This window comes from Sorex araneus, chromosome 3 (genome assembly GCF_027595985.1).
Source record: "Sorex araneus isolate mSorAra2 chromosome 3, mSorAra2.pri, whole genome shotgun sequence".
Classification (NCBI taxonomy): domain Eukaryota; kingdom Metazoa; phylum Chordata; class Mammalia; order Eulipotyphla; family Soricidae; genus Sorex; species Sorex araneus.
In genome coordinates this window covers 13,302,757-13,325,694 of record NC_073304.1, presented here as the reverse complement: position 1 = coordinate 13,325,694, position 22,938 = coordinate 13,302,757, and the positions used below count along the sequence as shown (strand labels likewise).

General features: G+C 40.3%; 1 protein-coding gene across 1 annotated transcript in view; it reads right to left on the bottom strand.

The window, feature by feature from the left end:
* GALC (galactosylceramidase) overlaps positions 1 to 22,938 on the bottom strand; it is a 59,957-nt gene that overhangs the window by 23,043 nt on the left and 13,976 nt on the right. Inside the window, exons 6-10 of the mRNA XM_055133616.1 lie at positions 20,673 to 20,711; positions 17,425 to 17,555; positions 15,795 to 15,950; positions 13,573 to 13,697; positions 11,824 to 11,951 (exon numbers count right to left, since the gene is read on the bottom strand). Of these exons, the coding sequence (XP_054989591.1) occupies positions 11,824 to 11,951; positions 13,573 to 13,697; positions 15,795 to 15,950; positions 17,425 to 17,555; positions 20,673 to 20,711 (579 nt within the window). The remainder of the gene's footprint in view (positions 1 to 11,823; positions 11,952 to 13,572; positions 13,698 to 15,794; positions 15,951 to 17,424; positions 17,556 to 20,672; positions 20,712 to 22,938) is intronic.

Sequence of the window (22,938 nt, the reverse complement as noted above, 5' to 3'; positions counted from 1 at the left end):
TATGTCATTCCAATTTTAAAAACTTTTTGTCTAGCATAACCTTGACTGAATATATATTGTACCTACTCAACCATCTATAGTACTAATACTGGCTCAATCTTTGAATTAATAGCCAAATTTCAGAATCATTTCCTGGCACACAGAGATTAAATTTTACATTATGATTATTTACTAAGTAAAAAGTATTAAACAAAAGTCGAACATGCTTTCAGTGAAAAGACTCCTCACCTAAATAAAATCTTCAAAAATACACCTAACATGCACTAAACACACAGAACAAGTAATCCTCCCATTTTCAACATCAGTTTTCACTAACAGTTAAAGGCACACTGCATTTGAATGTATTTTTTGCTTCATTGCACATCACCGTCTGATTTTTACAGACTGAACCTTCATCTCAATCCTGTATGGAGCAAGCCTATCAAGCCAATTTTTCTAACATGTGATGACTGAGTACCACTGTGTTATATTTAATCAAGGTGTGGACTTTTTGTATGAAGCTATCATATTAATAAATCACTCATACCAACCTGGGGAGAAACAATCAAAAAGTATAGTACACACAACCTACAAAGGCTCCTGTGACTTATTGTATCATTTGACAGCAAACAGTACGCATGGGGTCCTGAGCATTGAGAAAAGACAGGGAGAGATGAAGTGTTTCAACCACAAATCTGGCAGAGTGATGCAAGGCCAAATAAATTTACAGTGAGGAGAAAATTCCACATTTTATGTCACCCTGCACAATCTTTCTCTCGGTTATAACCAGGAAGGAGCAAATATAAATCAGGCACAGGTTACAGTTAAATGAAGTCTAGCTCATGTTACACATAGGTGGAGAGATGCCAGGTGACCTAGTAAAGGCAGCGGGTGGTTTTAAAGCTCTCTAACATGAGGAATAGCCAGTCAGATGGAAATGGCAAAAGGGAGGGTGCAATCACTTGTATCACTTGTCTTCCCATTGATCTTCGATTTGCTCGAGTGGGCGCCAGCAATGTGTCTATTTGTCCCTGTTACGTGCTAGTGTAACCCAATGATATCTGCTCGCTCCAGGGACAGGAAGGGCCTCAAATCGTTCATTCAGGGTTTTGACGAAAAAGTCTAACCATCTCGTTGGTGGGAAGCCACACAGTCTTTTGACATCCTGTGGAATCCAGTCAGTAACGGCGCTAGTCCAGCGGTTATCTCTGAATCACATTACATGTCCAGCCCGTCTGACTTTTGATGTCTTGGCAAACGAGACAGCGTCACTGATTCTTGATCATCAACGGAGGTCAAAATCTAGATTCCTTCTCTCACTTGAGTGAGACATGATACTCCTAGCATAGCTCTTTCAATTCCTCTTTGGGATACCTGAATAGCATATCCCAATGAGCGTTCTCATCCTGTTTGCGTAGGGCCCAGGTCTCTGAGGCGTACGTTTGTGCAGAAAGAATGGTGGAATTGAAAAGATGTGCCCGGAGTTGGAGGTCCTTTGTCCTCTTAACCACTTCTTCGATGTTCTTGAAGACGTTCTACGCTGCTCTCTTCCTCCTGCACAGTTCTGGTGCCAAGTCATTCCTCATGTTGAGTTCTCAACCAGGTACACATAGCTGCTGCATTCAGAGATGTTCGTTCCATTGAGAGCAAATGGAGTGTCAGAGACTAGTTCGTTTTTCATGAGCATCATCTTGTTGAGGTTCAGCTGCAGTCTGACCTTTCCACACTCATGGTCAAAGTCAACCAGCATTTGTGCTGCTTGGCTAATGTTTGGCATTATGAGAACAATGTCATCATCGAAGTGGAGGTGGTGTAGTTGCCAACCATCTATCTTCACTCCCATTCCTTCCCATTCCAGTGGTCGCATGACGTTCTCGAGGATGGCACTAAAGAGTTTCGGTGACATAGTATCGCCCTGCCGAACCCCTCTCTTTACGTCAACGATCACTTCCTTCTAGAATGGAGAGATCTTGGTGGTGAATCCTTTTTACAGCTCGAGGAGGATCTTGATGTACTGTGTTTGAACGCCCTGTTTGGCAAGGGCTTCGATGACCACTTCAGTTTCAACAGAATCGAAGGCCTTCTTTAAGTCAATGAACGTTAGAGCGGCATCTTGAACTTTCGAGAAACTTCAATGAGTTTGGTCACTGTGTGGATATGGTCAATCATGCTGAATCCTTTTCGGAACCCAACTTGCTCACGCGGTTTTCCTTCATCTAGTGTTCTGCCTATTCTATTCAGGATGACACAAGTGAACAACTTGTAGATGACAGACAGTAGGCAGATTGGGCGATAGTTGCCAATGTTGTGGATGTCTCCCTTCTTGTACAACAGAACGGTCCTGCTGCTTTTCCACTGGTACGGAACCTTGTATTCAGACAGGTAGCGTGTGAAGAGTCGGGCCAGTGTATTGATGAGTACTGGTGACAGATTTTTCAGGTGTTTGCATCTGACCTTGTCTGGACCGGGTGCTGTACATATCTTTACCGATGAAATGGCATGTCAGATTTTGGAAGGGAGGACGTTGGGAACGACATATCCATGCTACAGAATTTGGTATGTGGGCAGGTGAACATGGCTGTCAAAGAGATCTGAGTAGAAGTTGTGAATAATCCTCTCCATTGCCTTTCTGAAAGATGTGATAGAACCATCAGGACATCGGAGGGCAGTCATCTTGGTCTTATAGTTGGCGAAGGACAGGCGAGCGTTGTGAATACTTCCCCTGGCTTCTGCCACATCGGCCAACACTGCTGCTCTTCTTTCTTTGAAGTCTTCTTTTATCGCTTCTCTGCACAGCTTTGCGAGCTCGGACATTAGCCCTAAAAGCCTCCATCCCTCTCGGAGAGCCCGGCAAGCTATCAAGAGTACCCAGCCCGCACAGCAGAGCCTAGCAAGCTACCCGTGGTGTATTCAATATGCCAATAACAGGAACAACAATGGGCCTCATTCACCTGACACCAAAATGCCCCCAATTCGGCAGCATTAAGAAAGATGAGCAAGGAGAGGCTGAAAAAAATCTCAGGGACAAACTAGACTGCCAAAATGAAGAAAGACTAAAATGATTGTCTATACATTCAACACATGTACACTGGCACTGGAAGCATCCATCAAGGACCTGATGATGCAAGCACAGAATATCAAGTACGACATCACTGGTCTGACCGAAATGAGAAGACATCGATCACATCATGCCATTTTCAACACTGGAGAAGAACTCTTCCTCGGAACATGCGACAACAGAGGTGTCGGTGGCATTGGTGTCCTTGTCAACACAAACTTGGCCATGAGCATTGATTCATTTGAATGCCTAACAACCCAAATCGAATGATTACCCTTGAATAGATCTGGCTCATTGCCGGCAGTTTCTATCTTTGTTGTCTACGCACCAACATCCAACTATGATGAAGAAGAAATTGAGAAGTTCTATATGGAACTGGAGAGGTTTTATAAAGGAGACCACACCTTCTACAAGATCATTGTCAGTGATTTTAATGCCAAGATAGGACCAAGAAGGTCGCCCAAAGAACTCCACATTGGGACCTATGGCCTAGAATGGAACAAACAGGGTGAAAGACTATCTGAGTTCATCATATAAACCAAGACCATCCATAGTAACTCACAGTTCCAGAAAGCCGAATCTAAACGCTGGACATGGGAGTCTCCCAGTGGACAGTTCCACAATGAAATTGACCACATCATATTCAATCAAAGGTTTTGCCTGACCGATGTCGCTGTTGTCCCCAAATTCCAAACAGGATCAGACCACCGACTCCTTCATGCAAAATTCTACTTCACAGAGCGGGGAGAAAGGTCTGCAAAGTTTAAGAAAGGAACTCCCAGAATGACCACCAACTAGCTCCTCTTTGGTATTATTGCGGCAACGTGGGAAGATGCCATCCTTGACAACATCGACAAGGAATACGATCAACTGGTTCAGCACCTCCATGACTGCACGAAGAATCCTGAGAGTGAGAATGCCACAGACGCCTGTCTTTGCAAACTCTGGAGCTCATTCATCAACATGGTTTGGCGCGAGCCTCAGGCAACCACAAGCTAACGCCCAGCTCACAAAGTTGGGCGGGTACATTAATACTTTAAAAAAGAAACACAGTGCACGGGAAACTTCCTCTTGAACTCTTTGACCTGGCAGTCTCTCTTGAATCCTACTTGTGCAAATGGACAGAGAATCAAGGAAGTCACAGGGACCAAGAACAGCAAGTGGCAGCCAGGACAGGCAGACGACAGGCATCAGCAAATGGACAAGAGGGCCATCAAGACTAACAAAGACATTGGTGGACAAAACCAGTGAGATTCCACCTTGAACCAAGGACCCGGGACACGGGAACCAGCGAGGAATCAGTGGGAGACGTGGACCCAGGGCCTGAGAGATCCAAAACTACCTTCTCAAAGTGTGTTGAGTAAATAACACACTTTTTTGTTTGTTGTTAGTAAATAACTGTAACTTCATAAAAATCAAGAGTTTTGAACTTAAGGAGCCACCATCAGTAAACTGACTACAATGATTTTACCACAGCCAGTGGTGCCATGAGAGTTTACAGTCACCATGAAAACTTATGGAATAGGCCCTATGTGGTCAGCACATCAGAATTCCATTTGGGACTACAGTGGGGGGAAAAAAAATGAAAGGAGGGAAGTCTGAAAGCAAAAAAAGGGGCAGAGCATTGGTGTGCCCTGTGAATCCCTATTTTCTGTGCTTGCGGAAGTATCTTTGCTACTTTCTCATTTTCTCAAATAAAACTAGGTTGAGGGGCTCGAATGATAGCACATTGGGTAGGGCATTTTCGTTGCATGCAGCTGTCCCAGGTTCGATCCCCAGCATCCCATATGGTCCCCTGAGCACCGCCAGAAGTAATTCCTGAGTGCAGAGCCAGGAATAAACCCTGTGCATCGCCAGGTATGACCCAAAAAAAAAAAACAAAAAAACTAGCTTAAGTCCCAGCGGTTTACTAGCTTCCTTTGAAATAATTAATTAATTACAGAAATTATATAATTAATTCTTAAAATTAAATAAATAATAATTGAATAATATTCCTTTGAACTAATCATTAATTAAAAACTCACTTGAGCCCCAGCTGTGTGTGCCAGCTTCCTTTGAAATAATTCAGCTACCTCTGAAATAATTCACCAGCAAAGTAATTAACAGAGAGGTGTGATCAACACTAAATTAGCAGACAAGTGTGATTAAAAACAAAGCAAGAAAGAAAATCTTCATCCACTGTCATCCCAAATGTCATGCCCAAAAGTCACACCTTCAAAGAAGGGACAGATAAAGTAGAAATAAGCACCGCTGAAATGCTCCAATCACCGGCAAGTAAGCCAACAGTAATAAACCTCAAATTAAAAAAGGAACTGGTACCCAGAATTATTTTAAGATACATTACATAAATAATCTAGCTTTATACATGACGATATGAAGCATTCAAACAAATATAGGAATGTTCCACACAAAAAGCAAATAATAGACATTTCCTCTAAGAGAAACACATTGGATGGTTAATATAAATAGGATCAAAGACATAAAAAAAACAAGATTTTAAAGAGGCAATGGGAGGTATCACAATGTCGCAGTAAGGAGACGTCTCTTACAAGGGAACTTCAATAAGACTTAAGAGTTGATTTATCAGAAACAATGTAAATCACACACTAAGCTGGTCAGAGAAAAAGCTGTGAATCAAGAATACTGCATCCAGCAAAATTATGTTTCAAAAGAGAAGTCAAAGAAAGATATTTTCAGAAAAGCAAACACAGAGAATCTGTTGGCAGTAGACATGCACTGTGGACACGACTTTCATAAAATATTAAGGGATGCATTTTAAACAAAAGCAAAGGATGGGGGTATGGTGCTGCCAGCAGGTCACCTGTACCTGCAGGGCAAGTGCATCAGCAGCCTGATGGTGCCTTCAGGCTTCCTGAAACCCCAAAATTGCTGCTGTGCCTATGGCGAGATCCCAACAACTTGGGATCAAGTTTACCAAGAAAGTAAATGGCCAAAAGTTAGGTATGTGGCAGCCACACCCACAAACCACCTCCTGCTCAGCTATACAAGTTCATCTATTGGCCTTATTTCAGAGACCCATAGATGAATCTCGAAAGAGATCAAAAGCCGCAGGAAAGCTCGGACCCAGGCATGGCTCAACAGACTGGGGTAAATTGGAGGGGGTGGTGGGTTGACCTGTGCCAGTCCAAAGAGAGTCCCCAGCAGCCACTTGGTTCCACATCCAAAATCGCCGTCACCCCCCAGTCTGACTCCACCATCTCAGAATGGACCTCACCAAGATATAATCTGCTGAAAATTTTGTAATGTGGATCTTAGCGCACCAATAGCCCTGATCCAGAGGCACAGCAGCAAGTCCCGGAAGACGCCACCGTGCTGGAGAGCTCTCCGGGCCCTATACTGAGCCAATTTCACCAGGGCACCCCAAATGGAGCAGGTGTGCTCTCCCCACCTACTCCAGATGGAATCCCGGTGGCCAAGAGCTTCCACAAGCAAGGCCCAGGTATGCGAGTTCTAGGACTGGATCTCCAGGCCGCATGGTGGCAGAGGACCCAGGCTGTCCCTCCCTGGGTCCCCGCCCACCCAGCAGACTGACTGTCACGTCCACAATTTGCCTCCGGGAGCCATCTTAGTGCACCAACAGCCTTGGCCCAGAGACACAGCAGAGAGTCCCAGACACCACAGAACCAGAGATCTCTCTGGGCCCCATACCGAGCCAGTTTCACTGGGGCACCCCAGATGGAGCATGTGCAGTCTCCCTGCCTACTCCAGATGGAATCTTGGCGACCAAGAACTTCTACAAGCAAGCCCCCAGTATACGAGTTCCAGGACTATCTCCAGGCTGCTTGGTGGCAAAGAACCCAAGATGTCCCTCCCCGGGTCCCCATCCACTGAGAAAACTGGCTGTCACATTCACAATTTGCCTCCAGGTGCTATCTTAGTGCACCAACAGCCCTGGCCCAAAGACTTCCAATTGAATCCCAAAATGGATTAGTGCCATCCAGAGATGTCTGTGGAATCCAACCATTTACAATCCAGAAATTTACACTTACAATCGCAGCCATGAGAACTCTCATGATATTCAAAATGAGCAATGGAAAATAAATTATCTAGCGTCTGCCCCTGGCAGGTAAGTTTCAATGATGGCGGGAAATTTCAAGCAAAACATAATGCTCAAAATTAAAGAGAGAGTATTGGGGAAATTGTCTGCCATAGAGGCAGGGTGAGGACTAGGATGTGGGTGGTGGAAAATGTACACTGGTGGAGGGATGGGTGTTTCATCATTGTATGGCTGAATTTCAAACATGAAAGCTTTGTAACTGTATCTAACGGTGATACAATTTTTTTTAAAAAAAGTAATGTGGAGTTCATGACAATTCAATCAGCTCAATCAATGGCTGAACAAACAGCAGTACTCCTACATTCATCACCATCGTCATCATCATCATCATCATCATTATCATCATCATCATTATCATCATCATCCCGTTGATTGCTGAATTTCTCAAGCGGTCTCAGTAACATCTCCATTCGTTCTAGCCCAGAGATTTTAGAAGCTTCTCCTTACTCGTCCTTCCCAATGATGCCGTATTGGAGGCTTTTTCAGGGAATGAGACCCAGCATTGTTACTGGGTTGTCCAGCTTCCCTCCCCACCCTGAGCAGAGCTCCCTTGGCCGAAGACTTTCAAAGCCTTAGCCACAGCCATGCTCAAGGTCCCTCGCCATGTTCAGACGAGTCTCACACATGAAGGTACCGGCAGAGGAACCCAGGTTGTGGGACCTGGGGCTGAGACCTCCAAGCCTGCTCGGATCGGGACTGGGCCTCTTCCACCCAGATTTCCCATTTTCCAGTAGCTAGGCGGTCCCACCAAGGGACTGCCCCCAGTGCCATGTAATCCCATCAACAGCCAACATCAGGAGATTTGAAAGCAAGCTCCCAGAACCACTCGGCCTCAAAGCGGCCTTGCGAAATCTTACAGCCCACTTCTCCCTCTTGAAGAACCAGCAAGCTACGGAGAGTTTCCTGTCCACGTGGGAGAGCCTCGCAAACTCTCCGTGGCGTATTCATATGCCAAAACCAGTAACAATGCTGGGTAACGCCTACATTATTTAAAAAAAAAAAGCGATGACCTCATGCAATAATTCAACTCTACTGTTGAAAAGTACAAAAATAATTATACAAAAAACAAAAACGGTACAAATACCAATTTTCCTGTATCTGCATACAATGATTTTTAAAAAATCAACAGTATAAAATAATTTGTATAGTTTGTAACTATAACTGTGCCTGTAATAATATACAAATGCAATGTAATTGATAAAATAATAGCACAAAAGTGCCAGGTTATAGAAAAGTTGTTCCAGAATAAGAAAATGCTACCACACTAAAACTTAAACCATTGGAAAAATATAAAGAACCAAAGGAATGTAAGGAGTAACAAAACAAAAATCTTACATATCAGATATAAACACTGCTCTAATAAACACTATAAGTATTTAGATAGTTCTCATATTCTAAGGACTTTTTATAAAGTGTAGTAATTACAAAAACGTTATGATAATCAAGATACATAATAAAGAACAGGGAACAGAAATATACAGAAGAATATTTCTGTTTATCATGGAAATCAGTACAACTCAGAAAGAAATTCTGATAAATCCGAATGTATACAGTAAACCTAGAAATCACTTCTTTAGTTCTAGGTATACTGCAGCATAGTGAAATATTAAGTAAATCAAACAGATCAGAAAACACATGATGCAAAAGAAAACAGTAAAGTATAAGTAGATTTTAAAAATACAAATAGAAAGGGAAAAGGTGACAACAGTAAATCCAACTACATCGATATTAAGTGAAAACAGATAAAGAAACACACAAAGTCATAAATTATTTACAAGAATAAAGATCCCAACTCTACGCTACCAAAAGGAGACACTATTCAAAGATATACACTAAAAAGGAAAAGGAACAAGGTGTATCACTTTAAAGCTGGAATGGCAAGAATAAGAGTAAATAAAGTATATATTAAAAACAGAGATATTTGGGGCTGGAGTGATAGCACAGTGGGTAGGGTGTTTGCCTTGCACGCGACCAACCAGGTTTGATTCCCAGCATCCCATATGGTCCCCCGAGCACCACCAGGAGTGGTTCCTGAGTGCAGAGCCAGGAGTAACCTCTGTGCATTGCCAAGTGTGGCTCAAAAAGCAAAAAATATATAAATAAATAAATGAATAAAGATTTTTTATGATACTTTAAAGGTAAACCAATCAGAAAATATTAAATTTATAAAAATATGCATTTTAGTAAAAGTTCAGAAATAAACAAAAACAAAATCAACAGTCTAGGGGACAGAAGATAGACTCTTAATTGTTGAAATTTTTCACTATCCACAAATGAACTAAAAGAAAAAAAGAAGACTTGAACACTACTAATTAACTAAACACACCAACATCTATAGAATAACATGCCACCAACTTCCAAAGGAGATGAAGAAACATTTTCCAGTTAAGTCTCTGGAAAATTATCTTGACATCCCAAGAAAGCTAGGAGCTAAAACTCTCTCTTACAAATTTTGTTATAGATATCTTCAACAGAATGTTAGCAAATCAATCCAGAAACAAACAAAAGGCTTACAAAAGATAATAACGTGGAATTTAACCTAATTTAGGCTAAACTAACATGCAAAAATCAGCCAAAATGTAACATACTATACAACATAATAAAGGACAAAAACCACATGATCTTCTCAAAATTCACAGAGAGCATTTGACAAAATTGAACACCTTCTTATAACCAAAAAAGAAAAGAAAACCTCTCAACGAACTAAAAGCAAAAAGTGAGTTTCTCAACTTATAAAAAAAACTTGCAAACCAAAAATTTTTTTTAAAGTTAATATACTTAGTGATGAAAGAGCAAAAGTATTTCCCAAGTATGAGGGAAAAGATATGGATGTACATTCTCACTAACCTTGGGGGCAACAAAAGAAGAAATAAGAAAATATTTCCATATGGGAAAGGAAGTAAAAGAATATTTGCAATGACGTTCATATGTTTATAAAATCTTAATAGGATTCCACTGGAAAACTATCGAAACTAATATGTATAGAAAGTTAGGAGACAAGATTAATGTATTAATAACAACTGTATGTCCATACATAATCAATGCCTGAAATAATGTTAAGAAAATAATTTATTTGCAGCTCTTTCAAAATAATGAAATACTTGGGAATAATAACTTGAACAAAAACAAGCACATGCTTGATTCCTAATAAAATGGCATCCTCACAATTCAAAATACAACAATAAAAAGTGCATGATTTGTACACTAAAAATGACATTTATCAGTGAAATAAAATAAGTTTATGGCATACATAAACAAAAAGACATACCATGCTTGGAAGACTTCTTTATTGGTATAAAGGCAGCATTCAACAAATTGACATACAGATTAAACACAATCCCTTTTAAAACCTAAACTGGCTTCACTGAAGAAATTGACAAGCTGAACCAAAAGTTACAAGGAAGCAAAATAAATCCAGAATAGACAATGTTGAAAAGATAACAAAGTCAGAAGTCTTGTGTGCTTGCTAGTTTCAAAACATATTATAGAACTACGTAATTAAGGGGTATGGTGCCACCAGCAGGTCAACCTATACCTGTGGGGCAAATGCATCAACAGCCTGATAGTGCCTTCTGACTTCCAGATACCACAAAATAGCTGCTGTGCCCTTGGCCAGACCCCAACGACTTGGAGCCAATTTTACCAAGAAACTAAATGGCCAAAACTTAGGCATGTGGGAGACACACCCACAAACCACCTCTGGCTCAGCTATAGAAACTCATTTATTGGCCTTATTTCAGAGACCCACAAATCTCAAAAGAGTTCAAAAGATGAAGTTAGGGCCTGTAGCGCAGAGGTAGATCAGAACCCATGACTGAGAGCTGCAGGCTCACTTGGATCAGGACTAGGCCTCCTCCCCACAGGTCCCCAGTTTTCCAGTAGCTTGGCAGTCACACCCACAAACTGCCCCTGGTGCCATGTAATCTCATCAACAGCCAAGACCCAGAGACTAAAAATTAAAGCTCCTGGAAGAGAACAACACAGAATTTCCTCAACATTATATTCGATCTATAACAAGCAATACAAAACAAATCGTCTAGCATCGCCTTTTCGGCAGGTTTGAGTGGTGGTGAAACTGGTATCGAAATATCGAATGTAACCAAAGTAGAGAGAGAGAGTATGGGGGAAATTGTCTGCTACACAGGCAGGGGAAGGGTTGGAACAGGGGATGTGAAGGGGGGAAATACTGGGGATTTGGGTGGTGGGAAATGTGCACTGGTGAAAAGATGGGTGTTTGATGATTATAAGACCAAAGCTCAAACATGAAAGTTCTGTAACTGTACTTCATGGTGAATCACAAAGAGGGGGAGAAAAATAATAAGCAATAACATTTTTTAAAAAAACCACAGTAATTAACAGTGTGAAACTCACATAAGGATAGATGTAAAAATGAGTGAAATATAATTGAGAATCTAGGAGAACAAGACCCTCACCTTTATTACCCGTTGATGTTCAACAAAAGAACAAAGGCAATTCAATATAGAATAGTCAACAAATGATGTAGGGATAATTAGGCAGAAACATGCAAAAAAAAAAAAAGAAGAAAAAGCTAGAAATGAATCTAACCCTACATGAAAATAAGAAATGTGAATATGTTTATTATGCATCAGTTATGCTTCAGTAAAGTTTATCTGGTCAACTATACTTTATGCTTGTTTTCCCAATACTAATAATGTGAGTTAATCCCATAACAGCAACAAATAATTACCATAGTTTCAATGATGATGGTAAGGTTACCTAAGCCATCAGTCAGAGCTACATAGCTTCCTCCTTTTTCTAAGTGACCAACTGTCTTCAGGTAATGCCAGCCTGGTTGAGTAAACTGAGTGGTATGAGCTATAGAAAAGAAAAAAAAGACCCAAATAAGATGAAAATAATGGTAATAGAACTTCTTAAAAAATAAAATCAAGGCTATCTATTAATAAGAATGATTGAAACTAATAAGAAATATTTTACTTAAGAGGAAAATGTTTGCTAACTGCATGTTTCAACTTTTTAATGGTTGGTCTAGTTAAACAGTACAATTGCTGAGACTGTTAAAATGCCTAGTAAAAATAATGAATCACACTGTCAGCTGAAGAATAGCCTTGTTTTGTTCGAGTAAATAAAATTATGCCCTCTTAATATTTGTTCAGCTCTATTTAATCCATCTTAATATAACTATAAATAAAACAGTAGAAAAAGTTAACAATGCATTTCAGAATGAATCTATATGGTTTTAAACAAATTATTTCTTTCCTCTCCAAAGCTAATCTCAAAATGTACCAAGAAAATTACATGTTCCTACTCTAACCTCCCCCAAACAAAAAGAGAAAATATTTTTCAGAGATTTCCAAACTTATTTGGCCTACTGCTTCCTTTTCAGAAAAAATAAATCGGCATCCCCCTGAAAATACACCATCTCTAAGTGAAAAAACAGTAAGTTACCCCAAATGCACCTAAAGCTATTACCACACACAATCCCATCATTTTGCACCCCTTTCAATTCAGGAAATAGTGATCTAAACAATGTAGGAACAATTTCAATATTTAAAGATGTACAAGTACAAATTAACTTTTCATATTTTGGAAGAACTTAATGAGCTTAGAATAATGCCATTTTATATGTATATACATACATATATGTAATTAAGGTTAAAATTACAAACTTCTGAGTAAAACACACTAATTAGAAAAGAAAATCACAAAAAAGTTAAGATTAAAATTAAAACAAATTTGTTTCAGATCAGTATTTTTCTGTCAGCATGCCACTTTTAAAAACTCTTATTGTAAGACTGTAATTAAGCAGTTTAAAAAGTACTTATATATGCTTGATTTTTTTTTAAAAAATGGTAGAACTTGAGTATTTGTCAACAGCAAGATTCTTATAGAACACTGTGGCAAATCTTGCTTAGCATGGAGCCTACATATATTTAAAATTTTCCATATGGAAAACAAATTATCAAATGCTTCCTTTTCAGCAGGTCCGAATTTAGGGGGGAGAAACTCCAAACAATAATAGTGAGTTTTGTTGAAATATTGAATGTAATCAAAGTGAAATGAAAGTAACGTGAAAGTTATCAGTTACACAGGTGTGTGGGGGGGAGGCAGGGATGTAGGGGGGGCAGAGTGGAGCTATACTGTGGTTCTTGGTGGTGGAATATGTGCACTGGTGAAGGGATGGGTGTTTGAGCATTGTATAACTGAGACTTAAACCTGAAAACTTTGTAACTTTCCACATGGTGATTCAATAAAAAAATTAAAAATAAATGAAAATAAATGAATAAAATTTTCCATGAGTGGATGGATATACACACACAAACACATGCATGCACACACACACACACACACACACATACATCCAAATACACACACATGGGCATACATGTATGTGATCTTCGAATTTCCTTCTAAAGTGTTTTCTGCTCTTACTCTTAGAGAGGGCTTTGGGGAGCAACAGATGGCATGTGCACCGTACCTGACACCCAGATCGGAGCTTGTACTACGTAATGCCCACTCCATGGCTCCTGGGCAGTCATCAATCCACACTGCCCATAGGGCAAATGGTCATAGTAACTAGCTACCAAATTCCAAGCGATTGTGCTAGAGGGTTTATTTAATGAAAGAGAAACATGAGAAGAGTTTGTGACAAAAAGTACATACGAAAAAAACCTGTAAGTAAAATGTCATTCGCAGAATTTATACAGACATCCGTACGTGACGAGAGAATGACCACCCCAAACACGACTATGCAAGCTACCTAAGTTGATTCATATTTTGAAAAATCCAATATTGAGTGCATCTAAATATTTTGAATGGCAAATCTTTTAATGCAAAATATAAACTGTACTAAACCAGACATAGCTAGGAGATGAATCACACTCTACAGGTAACCAGACATGTTCAATTGCTGACGCAAGTACAAACAAGGGCTGTTTCCACACCTGATTTCCTTCTGACAGTCAGTCTCCTTACATGCTCCAGGTTTCATGATATAATATTATGAACCTGACTCTGAGCTGCTGCAAAGTTTTACAATTGAGAACCATTACAATTAAGAGTCAGAAAGCCGGGGCTGCAGAGATAGCATAGCAGGTAGGGCATTTGCCTTGCACAGTGGCCAACCTGGGTTCAATTCCCAGCATCCCATATGGTCCCACAAGCACTGGCAGGAGGAATTCCTGAGTGCAGATTCAGGAGTAACCCTTGAGTATCACTGGGTGTGACCCAAAAATTAAAAAAAAAGTCAGACTGCCTGGGTTCAAACCATGGTTCCACCACTTAACCTCTCTGGGCCTCAGTTTCCTCATCTGTAAAATGAGGATTATAACTGCACTTAGCCCCTGTGACCTCTGTGAGGAGTAAATGTACTAATGCCTATCTGATGCATCCTGAAGAGGGCAGCCCAAGGAGGGGGCCGTGGCACTACGATAACTGTTCCATCTACAAGTACAAATTGGGTGGGCTTGCTGCTCTGTATTTTGTCCCATTCTTTCAGACACCCACTGGACCTGAACCACCGGTTACAGCACCGTACAGTTATCAGGAAAAGTCAAGAGCAAAAGGGAACCTTGGGACCCTGGCTGGGCTCTCGGCTTAAACAAGTAAACCAGAATTTAAGAATTTTATTTTCTTACCATAGTCTCACCAGTCATCAAATGAAAGTGATATTCTTAAATAATCAAAGATCCAATCGTGTCAGCAAAAAGGATAGTTTCAAGTTCCAATATTCTTACACCAGTGAAAGTTTTTTTAAGTTCTCATTATTTACCCAGGGATTGTGAAATGCATGATACCCTCTCTGTGTCCCACTGCTTTTTGTGGAAAAAAAAAAAAAAGAGGGTCCGGAGAGATAGAACAGCAGGTTGGGCACTCACCTTTCATGCAGCCAACTAGAGTATGCGCCCTACCACCCCAGATGGTCTCCCAAGCTGACCAGGAGAGATTTCTGTCCACAGAGCTAAGAGTAAGTCCCTAGTACTGCTGGAGCAATAGCATAGTGGGTAGGGAATTTGCCCTGCATGCAGCCGACCCGGGTTCAATTCCTCAGCCCCTCTCAGAGAGTCTGGCAAGCAACCGAGAGTATCCCACCCACAAAGCCTGGCAAGCACCCCGTGGCGTATTCGATATGCCAAAAACAGTAACAAGTCCCACAAGGGAGACATTACTAGTGCCCCCTCGAGCAAATCCATGAGCAACGGGTGATACAGTGATACTGCTTGGCATGGTAAAAAGACAAAACAAAACAAAATTAAATTAAAAGATTGACATTTTGGGACACAAGAAATTTTTCATTTTGCCTGGGTATTAGAAATACTTTTTAAAATTCTTGGACATCAAAATATTGTCTTCCTATGGGAGAATATCGTTGTTTTAGAGCAAATGCTAAAATATTTAGAGGCAAAGTGACATAAAATCTGCCATTATAATTATTTGCTTATATACATCCAAATAACTTGTCAGTCATAGACTTATGAATTTTTTATAGATAACTAAATCTCCAGGAGCTTGACTTATTTCAATGCCAACCACAAACAGTGAAAACTAAAAATACAGTCTATGAGAGGCTAACAAGGCAAAATGTTTACTTTACAATAATTGAATCTCGGCTATGAACATATTAAATATCAGTGTGCACTGTCCTACTTAGCAAGTTAAACTTTTCAAAACAACAACCCATAGGAGCTTTTAATTACGTACGCTGTCATGTAGCCATTGACATAATTCTGATTCAATATGCGAGCCCAGCAGCCTGCACCCACGTCATCATTTACAGAGCTAAAATCTTCAGAGGACCAAAGCTTCTTCTTAGTCAGCCTTGCATCCATTACTGAACGGGTCCCAGGGTAATGAGCTCTAGAAAAAGGAGGAAGAGAGAAAATGAGTGAAAGTCAGAAGACGGAACTTACGTGTACTTATTAAAGGAATAAAGATAAATGTCTTCCCCAAGTCTTTGTATTTCAAAACAATGAAGTTTCCTGAACTATACCAGATTGCCTTGTAACCTCTACATCCCATTCATGTTTCCCAGATGCCCTTAAAATGAGATAAACTTGTAACACAGACAGAATGGGAAGGAAGATAGATGGATGAGCAATTCCTTCTGTTCCCGGAAGCCATAAAATGATAAATGTTTCCATTTATATAACTTTTCTTGCAAAAAATACTTAAGCCTAAAGCATGTCTCTACAAGGGGCTGCAGAAATAGCACAGCGGGGAGGGTGTTTGCCTTGCACGCGGCTGACTCAGGTTCGATTCCCAGCATCCCATATGGTCCCCTGAGCACTGCCAGGGGGTAATTCCTGAGTGCAGAGCCAGGAGTAACCCCTGTGCATGCATCGCCAAGTGTGACCCAAAAAGCAAAAAAAAAAAAAAAAAAAAAAAGCATGTCTCTACAAAATCTCCAGCAAGACACAGGTGACTGATACAATTTCTTTCGCAAATCAAAGTGGGTGGGAGGAAGACAAAGTAATAACCGAAAGACTAGAAGGGACTTAGTGATCAGCCTTTCACAATGACTTTGAATTGGATCCAGGTTCAACTATAAAAAACTGAAATAAACACGTTCTTCACATATTTTTAGATATGACAATGACATGGTTTGTGGTAGAAAAGAAAAAGGATGTTATCATTAATACATGACAATATTTCTATAGAAAAAATTAATATAGGGTCAGTGATTTGCTTCAGAATAATGCAGAATGGATGAGCAAATAGGAATATGGACAATAGGCTCTTGGCTCAGAGTTATGAATCCCTAGTGATGGGAATATGGATATTCATTATTTTCTTTTTGACATATTCAAATCTTTCAGACACCAAAAAAAAAAACATTGAGTAGAACTAGGAAAATAAAGAACAAATGCCATACATAATATGTATCTTATTTTTAACTGTTTTATTGTGATGAAAAGAAATAATATACACATATATGTGTGGGCAAGGCCCACAAAAGGAGAACTGGGTGAAGGAGGAGGAGGAGAGAGACTCTGCCCTAGAAACACGGCAGAAGGCACAGTCAGTGATTTCACGAAACACCTACATGTGCATGCGAGACCCACAGGAACTATCTTTATCACAGTGTCTTTGTAATTTCTAAAATTAAATACTGCTCTACCCCTAAATGTAAACAGCCACATTTCTCCAAACATTACCATAATTTTTTTAAGTTCCCAGTACATTTCCCCATATTAGAAATACAAATATGTCTAAGAAAAAGGTACGGCATGACAGCTTAGCATGCTTTAGTTGAAAAGGAAAAAACTAGGAGAGTTATTACCCAGGGCAGACAAGCAGAAACTGTTAGTCAGCAGAGTGAAACGATCCTTACCCTATAACATCAACCACTTCAAAGAGCTTAGGGTCAAGCAGCATCGAAGCAGAGATAGGCTCCCAGAGGTTATCACTCGCTATGATTTTCACCTGCCGCAGACCTTGATAGTTCAGCATTCTCCTCAATACCTGCCAAGGGGATAATGAGAACGCAAGAATGGTTACAAGTGAGTTTATGCTTTTTCACACGAAAACTTCCTTCTTCTCCTTAGAAAGGAGTTAAACCAAATTTGCACCTATCACTACAACTATATCTAGTTCTTTTAGTGCTATTTCTCGATCACATCTATGACTCCTTACTTTTTCGTATAGGATATTTTCAAGTAACACTCCCAAATATGCACACCTATATAAATTTTTATAAATAACTTTTCATCCCAAAGCCAGTATGAATAGCAGTGTTCTTTCAGCTAAATTTTAGCTAAAACTTTTTCAAAGGATGTGTTTGTTGTGGAAAAGGCTTGACTAGAAAGCTGCTTATAAAATTAAGGAATATTTTTATAAAAATTTCACACAAGGGACCAAAGCAATAGTACAGCAGGGAGGGCATTTGCTTTGTAAGTGGTCAACCCGGGTTCAATACCCAGCATCCCATAGGAACCCCAAGCACACTGCCAGGAGTGAAAAACCAGGAGTGAAAAACCAGGAAAAACCTGAGCATCGCTGGGTGTAACCCAAAAAGAAAAAACAAAAAATTCACACAACCATCTGCATCCACCACTGTCAGATTCGTGATCCTATTCTTTCCCAGGGCTATCTTACTATGTTATATAATACATATCCATTAAGTTTACCAAACACTACATTCACCTACCATTACCCAACTCTTTCTGGTGACATTTTAACAAAGAGAGCGTTCATCGATTTGCTCGAGCAGGCACCAGTAACTTCTCCATTATGAGACTTATTGTTACTGTTTTTGGCATATCAAATATGCCATGGGTATCTTGCCAGGCATACTCTCGGTAGCTGGTTGGGCTCTCCAAGAGGGATGGAGGAATCGAACTGTGGTCGGCCACGTGCAAGGCAAACGCTCTACCCGCTGTGCTATCGCTCCAGCCCATTGAATGATGTAAGCCAGAAAAATAACAGGGTGATCTCACTTCTCTGTGACATACAAAATCACTGAAGGAGGAGATGCAATGTAGTAAAGGGAGGAATGCCTTGATCCCAGAGTATCAGGAGGAGAAAGACATAAAAGCAAGGAAGCCAAGAGGAGGAAAGATGAAGAAGAGAAAGGGAAGTAATGGGAAACAGAGGCCAGGGGCCTTGGTTACACCAGTGATGTAGGAGAGCGGTATAGCTATATATCCAAAGCACAGACTCAACAACGTTGAAAACTGAGATCTAAACTAACAATGGGGAACTCTGAAATGTGTCTGTCAAGGTGGTAGGTGGGGACAGTAGGGCGGGGAGCACGGGAAATTGTAGAGGGAGGCTGCCACTGGTGATGGGAATGGTGTCGAAATATTGTATGCCTACAACCCAACTATCAAAACTTTTGTAAATCATGGTCCTTTGGTTCATTTTTAAAAGATTTTAAATAAGGAAAAAAAGCAATCCATCTCCACTCATAATTCCCTGCCCTGCCCCCTGTAGGTCCTGCTGTCCTCTGCAGGTGATAAGTATTATCATACGGATGACAGGGTGGCAGAGTACGCATGCACTAACGTGGCCTGTGGCCTGCCCTCTCCCTGTTCTCCTCACACCCACACTCACAGCACTTGTGAATTTCCACCAACAACCGTTTGTTTCGGTCTTATACTAGTCCCCCTGCCTCACCTCCGAGAAAGTTCCCCACAACCACAGTGCTCTCACCACTTCCTGCCCGAGCCGACTTGCCTGGCCTGCAACAGATGGTCTCAAATCTCTGACCCTTCGTGGTAATAGCCTGACACAGGCAAAATGTGTTGTTGCTCCAGTGACGGGTTTGGCTTTTTAACAGCCCAACGGCCCCATCCATTCTCCCCTACCTGTCTTTCACATCCTGCTCTGCTCCCAAACCCTTTACCTCTTAGCCTTCACTCCCTTGTGCTGCCCCATCCCTGCCTTAGCAAACTATTAAGTAGAAAGTAGAAATGCTTACCGACTGACTGAATAAAGAAATTTAGTCTCTATTTCCTCCTCAAAGGCATAAAATACTCTCATGAAAAAATATTTTAAAGTGAAACAAAATAGAAGAATAATGTTTGGGTGTTTTTTTAATAACCATTAAGACAGAGCATTAAAAAGTTGTTCATGATTGTGTTTCAGCCATATAATGTTCCAACACTTACTCCTCCACCAGTGTCCCCAGTTACCTTCCCACCCCTTTGAGCCACCCCCCACCCTGCCCACTGCCAGCCTCTATGGCAGACAACTCTCCTCTCTCTCTTTCTCTCTCTCAAAAAATAATGTATTTGTTAAGGAAGACGTTTGTTAAGGAGGAAAAAAAAAAACCAAAGGAACTTGAAAAGTACATTAGAGACCTTGTCCATCTGAAAAGTTAAACTTTCTGCATTGGATTTCTAAAGACAGAAGAGAGTCAGTATTCACCAATTTTTCTTTCCTATAAAGGATGCAATAACAATAGGCACCTTATCTTATACTAGAGGGATTAATTAAAAATTTAGGAAAAGCGACTCAAAAGGAATATTTTCCAAATATTAGTTGAAATCTGCTAATCACAGAGAGAAACATTTAACACAAATAGACATCTAAAGAAAGATAAAATGAGATTATAAGCTCAAAATTTTGGTATAAAATAATACCAAAAAATTTCTTTAGAAGTCAAAAGTGGTATTTGATTTTTGTAACAATCATCATAATACCAGAAATAATTTTAAAATAGGAAATTCAGTGCAGCATTTAGAAGAAATATAGTCCTATAATGACTTAGTTCCCAATACCTTGGGGGGGAGGGAAATAGCACAGGGTATAAGATACCTGCCTTGCACGCAGCCAACCCCATTTATATCCCCAGCACCACATATGGTTCCTCGCTCGCCATCAGAAGAACCTCTGAGCACAAAAGCAGGAGTAGCCTCTGTGCACCATCAATGTGGCCCAAAACCCCCAAAAAATTTAGCACTTTGATACCAAGATCACAAACATTATTAAAACTTTGAGATTTATGTCACCATAAGCAAAATAAATAACTATGCTATAGAAACATGAAAGTGCTCTCTGCTACTACTAATGTTTATAAAAACATACAGGAGTTATTTGCTAGAAAACTTACAGATATATATTTTAAGTTGTACAGACCTTGATATAACTGACATCAAAAGTCCTCTCATTCCAAATCTGAAAGACAAAAAATATGTCTGAATCGAGCTTAGCACAATAACCAGGATATGGAAGCAAACTAAATAGCCAACAATACAAGAATGGGGTGAGGAAGGAAAACCCAGTTATGTACATATACACACTTGAGTACTATTCGGCTATAAGAACAGAGGAAATCTTGTAGTCAGCTGAGACTTACAGGGAACTGAAGAATATTATGTGAAGTGAAGTAAGTTAAAGGGAAAAGGAAAAATAACAGATAATTTCTGTGATACGTAGAAAAACAAAACAAATGTAGAACTGTAAAAAAAAAATGGCAAACCTTTGACACTGCTTACAAAACTGGGATTCTCAAGCAGGGCTGGGGGTGTGGGAAGAGAAGAAAGTGGGGAACACAGAGCGGCACTAGAAGTAATCTAAGGGCCATGGTTAGGGTCCTGGGCATTTTGATTGTGGTGAGGCGAAGTTATGTACATTGTCTACAAACACTAATACTATTGTAAACATTTTACTTAGCCACAAGAAAATTTAGAAGTTTGAATGTTTTTTAAGTGTCAGAAAGCAGTTAAATATGGTTAAGAGAGGCTAGAACAATAGTACAGCGGGTAAGGCGTTTGCCCTGCATACAGACAACCCCGGTTCGATTCCCAGCACCCCATCTGGTCGCCAAACACCACTGGGAGTAACCCCTGAGTGCACAGCCAGGAGTAACCCCTGTGCATCACCGGGTGTGACCCAAAAAGCCAAAAAATAATAATTTAATATAATTCAAAAAAATATATGGTTAAGATTCCACTTTTCTTATCATCACTATCATCTGAAAAGCCAACTGTTTTAGAGAAAGTCCTGTCAGGGAATGTATATAAAAACACATCATGCTTTGACTTAAAATATGACTGTTTTATTTTATTTTTTGATTTGGGGGGCCACACCCAGCAGTGCGCAGGGTTTATTCCTGGCTCAATATTCGGGGGCCACACCTGGCTGGCTTGGAGGACCATACGGGATTCTGGGAATCGAAGAAAATCAGTGAACCTTAGGTGCAGGTGCTATAAATCTTTTTGCTCCAGTGATACAGAAAGGAATTTCTTGCCAGAAGAAACGCCTCACCGTAGTAGGACCAGCAAAGTGCAAGAGAAAGGAGAATCCCTCATTATTTACCAAAAACAGTTTCAATTATTTTACTTTATCATGACAGACTACTATTCTAATCCAAGCTGACATGTCCTCTCACTATGGCATAAAAATACCCTAATTTGGGGGGTAAGGCAGACAGCTCAAAGGAAGGGACTTCGGGCTTGCCATGCAGGTCAAGTTCTGGTCCTAGCTTCGCATGGTCCCCTGAGCACCACAGGGTATGACCCTCCACCAAATGACTTTAAAGATCAATAAAGAAATAAATAGGTATCTGTGTGTGTGTGTGTGTGTGTGTGTGTGTGTGTGTGAGTGCGTGTGTAGGTACATGTCCCAACTTTCAAGAAAGCTCTCAAATGCAAAGTCATTTTCAAGCATCATTTGATGGAGACCAACAACAAGCATATTCTTGCTTCCAACTTCCTACAGTCCTGGGTTCACCCTCGGGGCCTACATCATCCTACTATTCTGCAGTTTACTCCAGTCTCTCACTGAACTCAACTGTATTCATTTTGGCATGCCAGGATACAACAGAATGCCTAAAACACAGGAGGGATGAAAGAACTGCTGGCAGGTATCAGGAAATTTCTTAAATTCAGCTTTGAAGTTTAAAGTATGGTATATGAAGGAACTAAGCAGTCTAATGGGTGTGTGTGTGTGTGTGTGTGTGTGTCTATCAGGCTCTGGAGGGTACAATGCAGGCTGAAGCATACCTCCAACTACAAACAGACTGGCCTGAAAGATAACATACCATACTTTCGCAGTCTAAAATTTTTTATAAGTATTAAATAACAGTTTAAGACCAGGGTAAGCAGATTCCTAAAGTCTGCCAAATCTGGCCTAGCACCAGTCTGGAAGCTAAATAAGTTAGTCATGGTTTTATGCCACCACGTTTTACATTGATATATCATTGTCTATATGATATTCTTAATATTGCTTCTTAACCCACAAAATCTAACCTATTTTATATCTGAAACTTTCAGAAAAAGTCTGTAACTCCTAGTTTAGACAACAGAAGACTCATAAAGCCACATGATACTGATTATTAGAGCTAGAGAAATGTTGGGGACTGCTCAGGACCCTGAACAAAAGAGGACCCCGAAACCTTTAC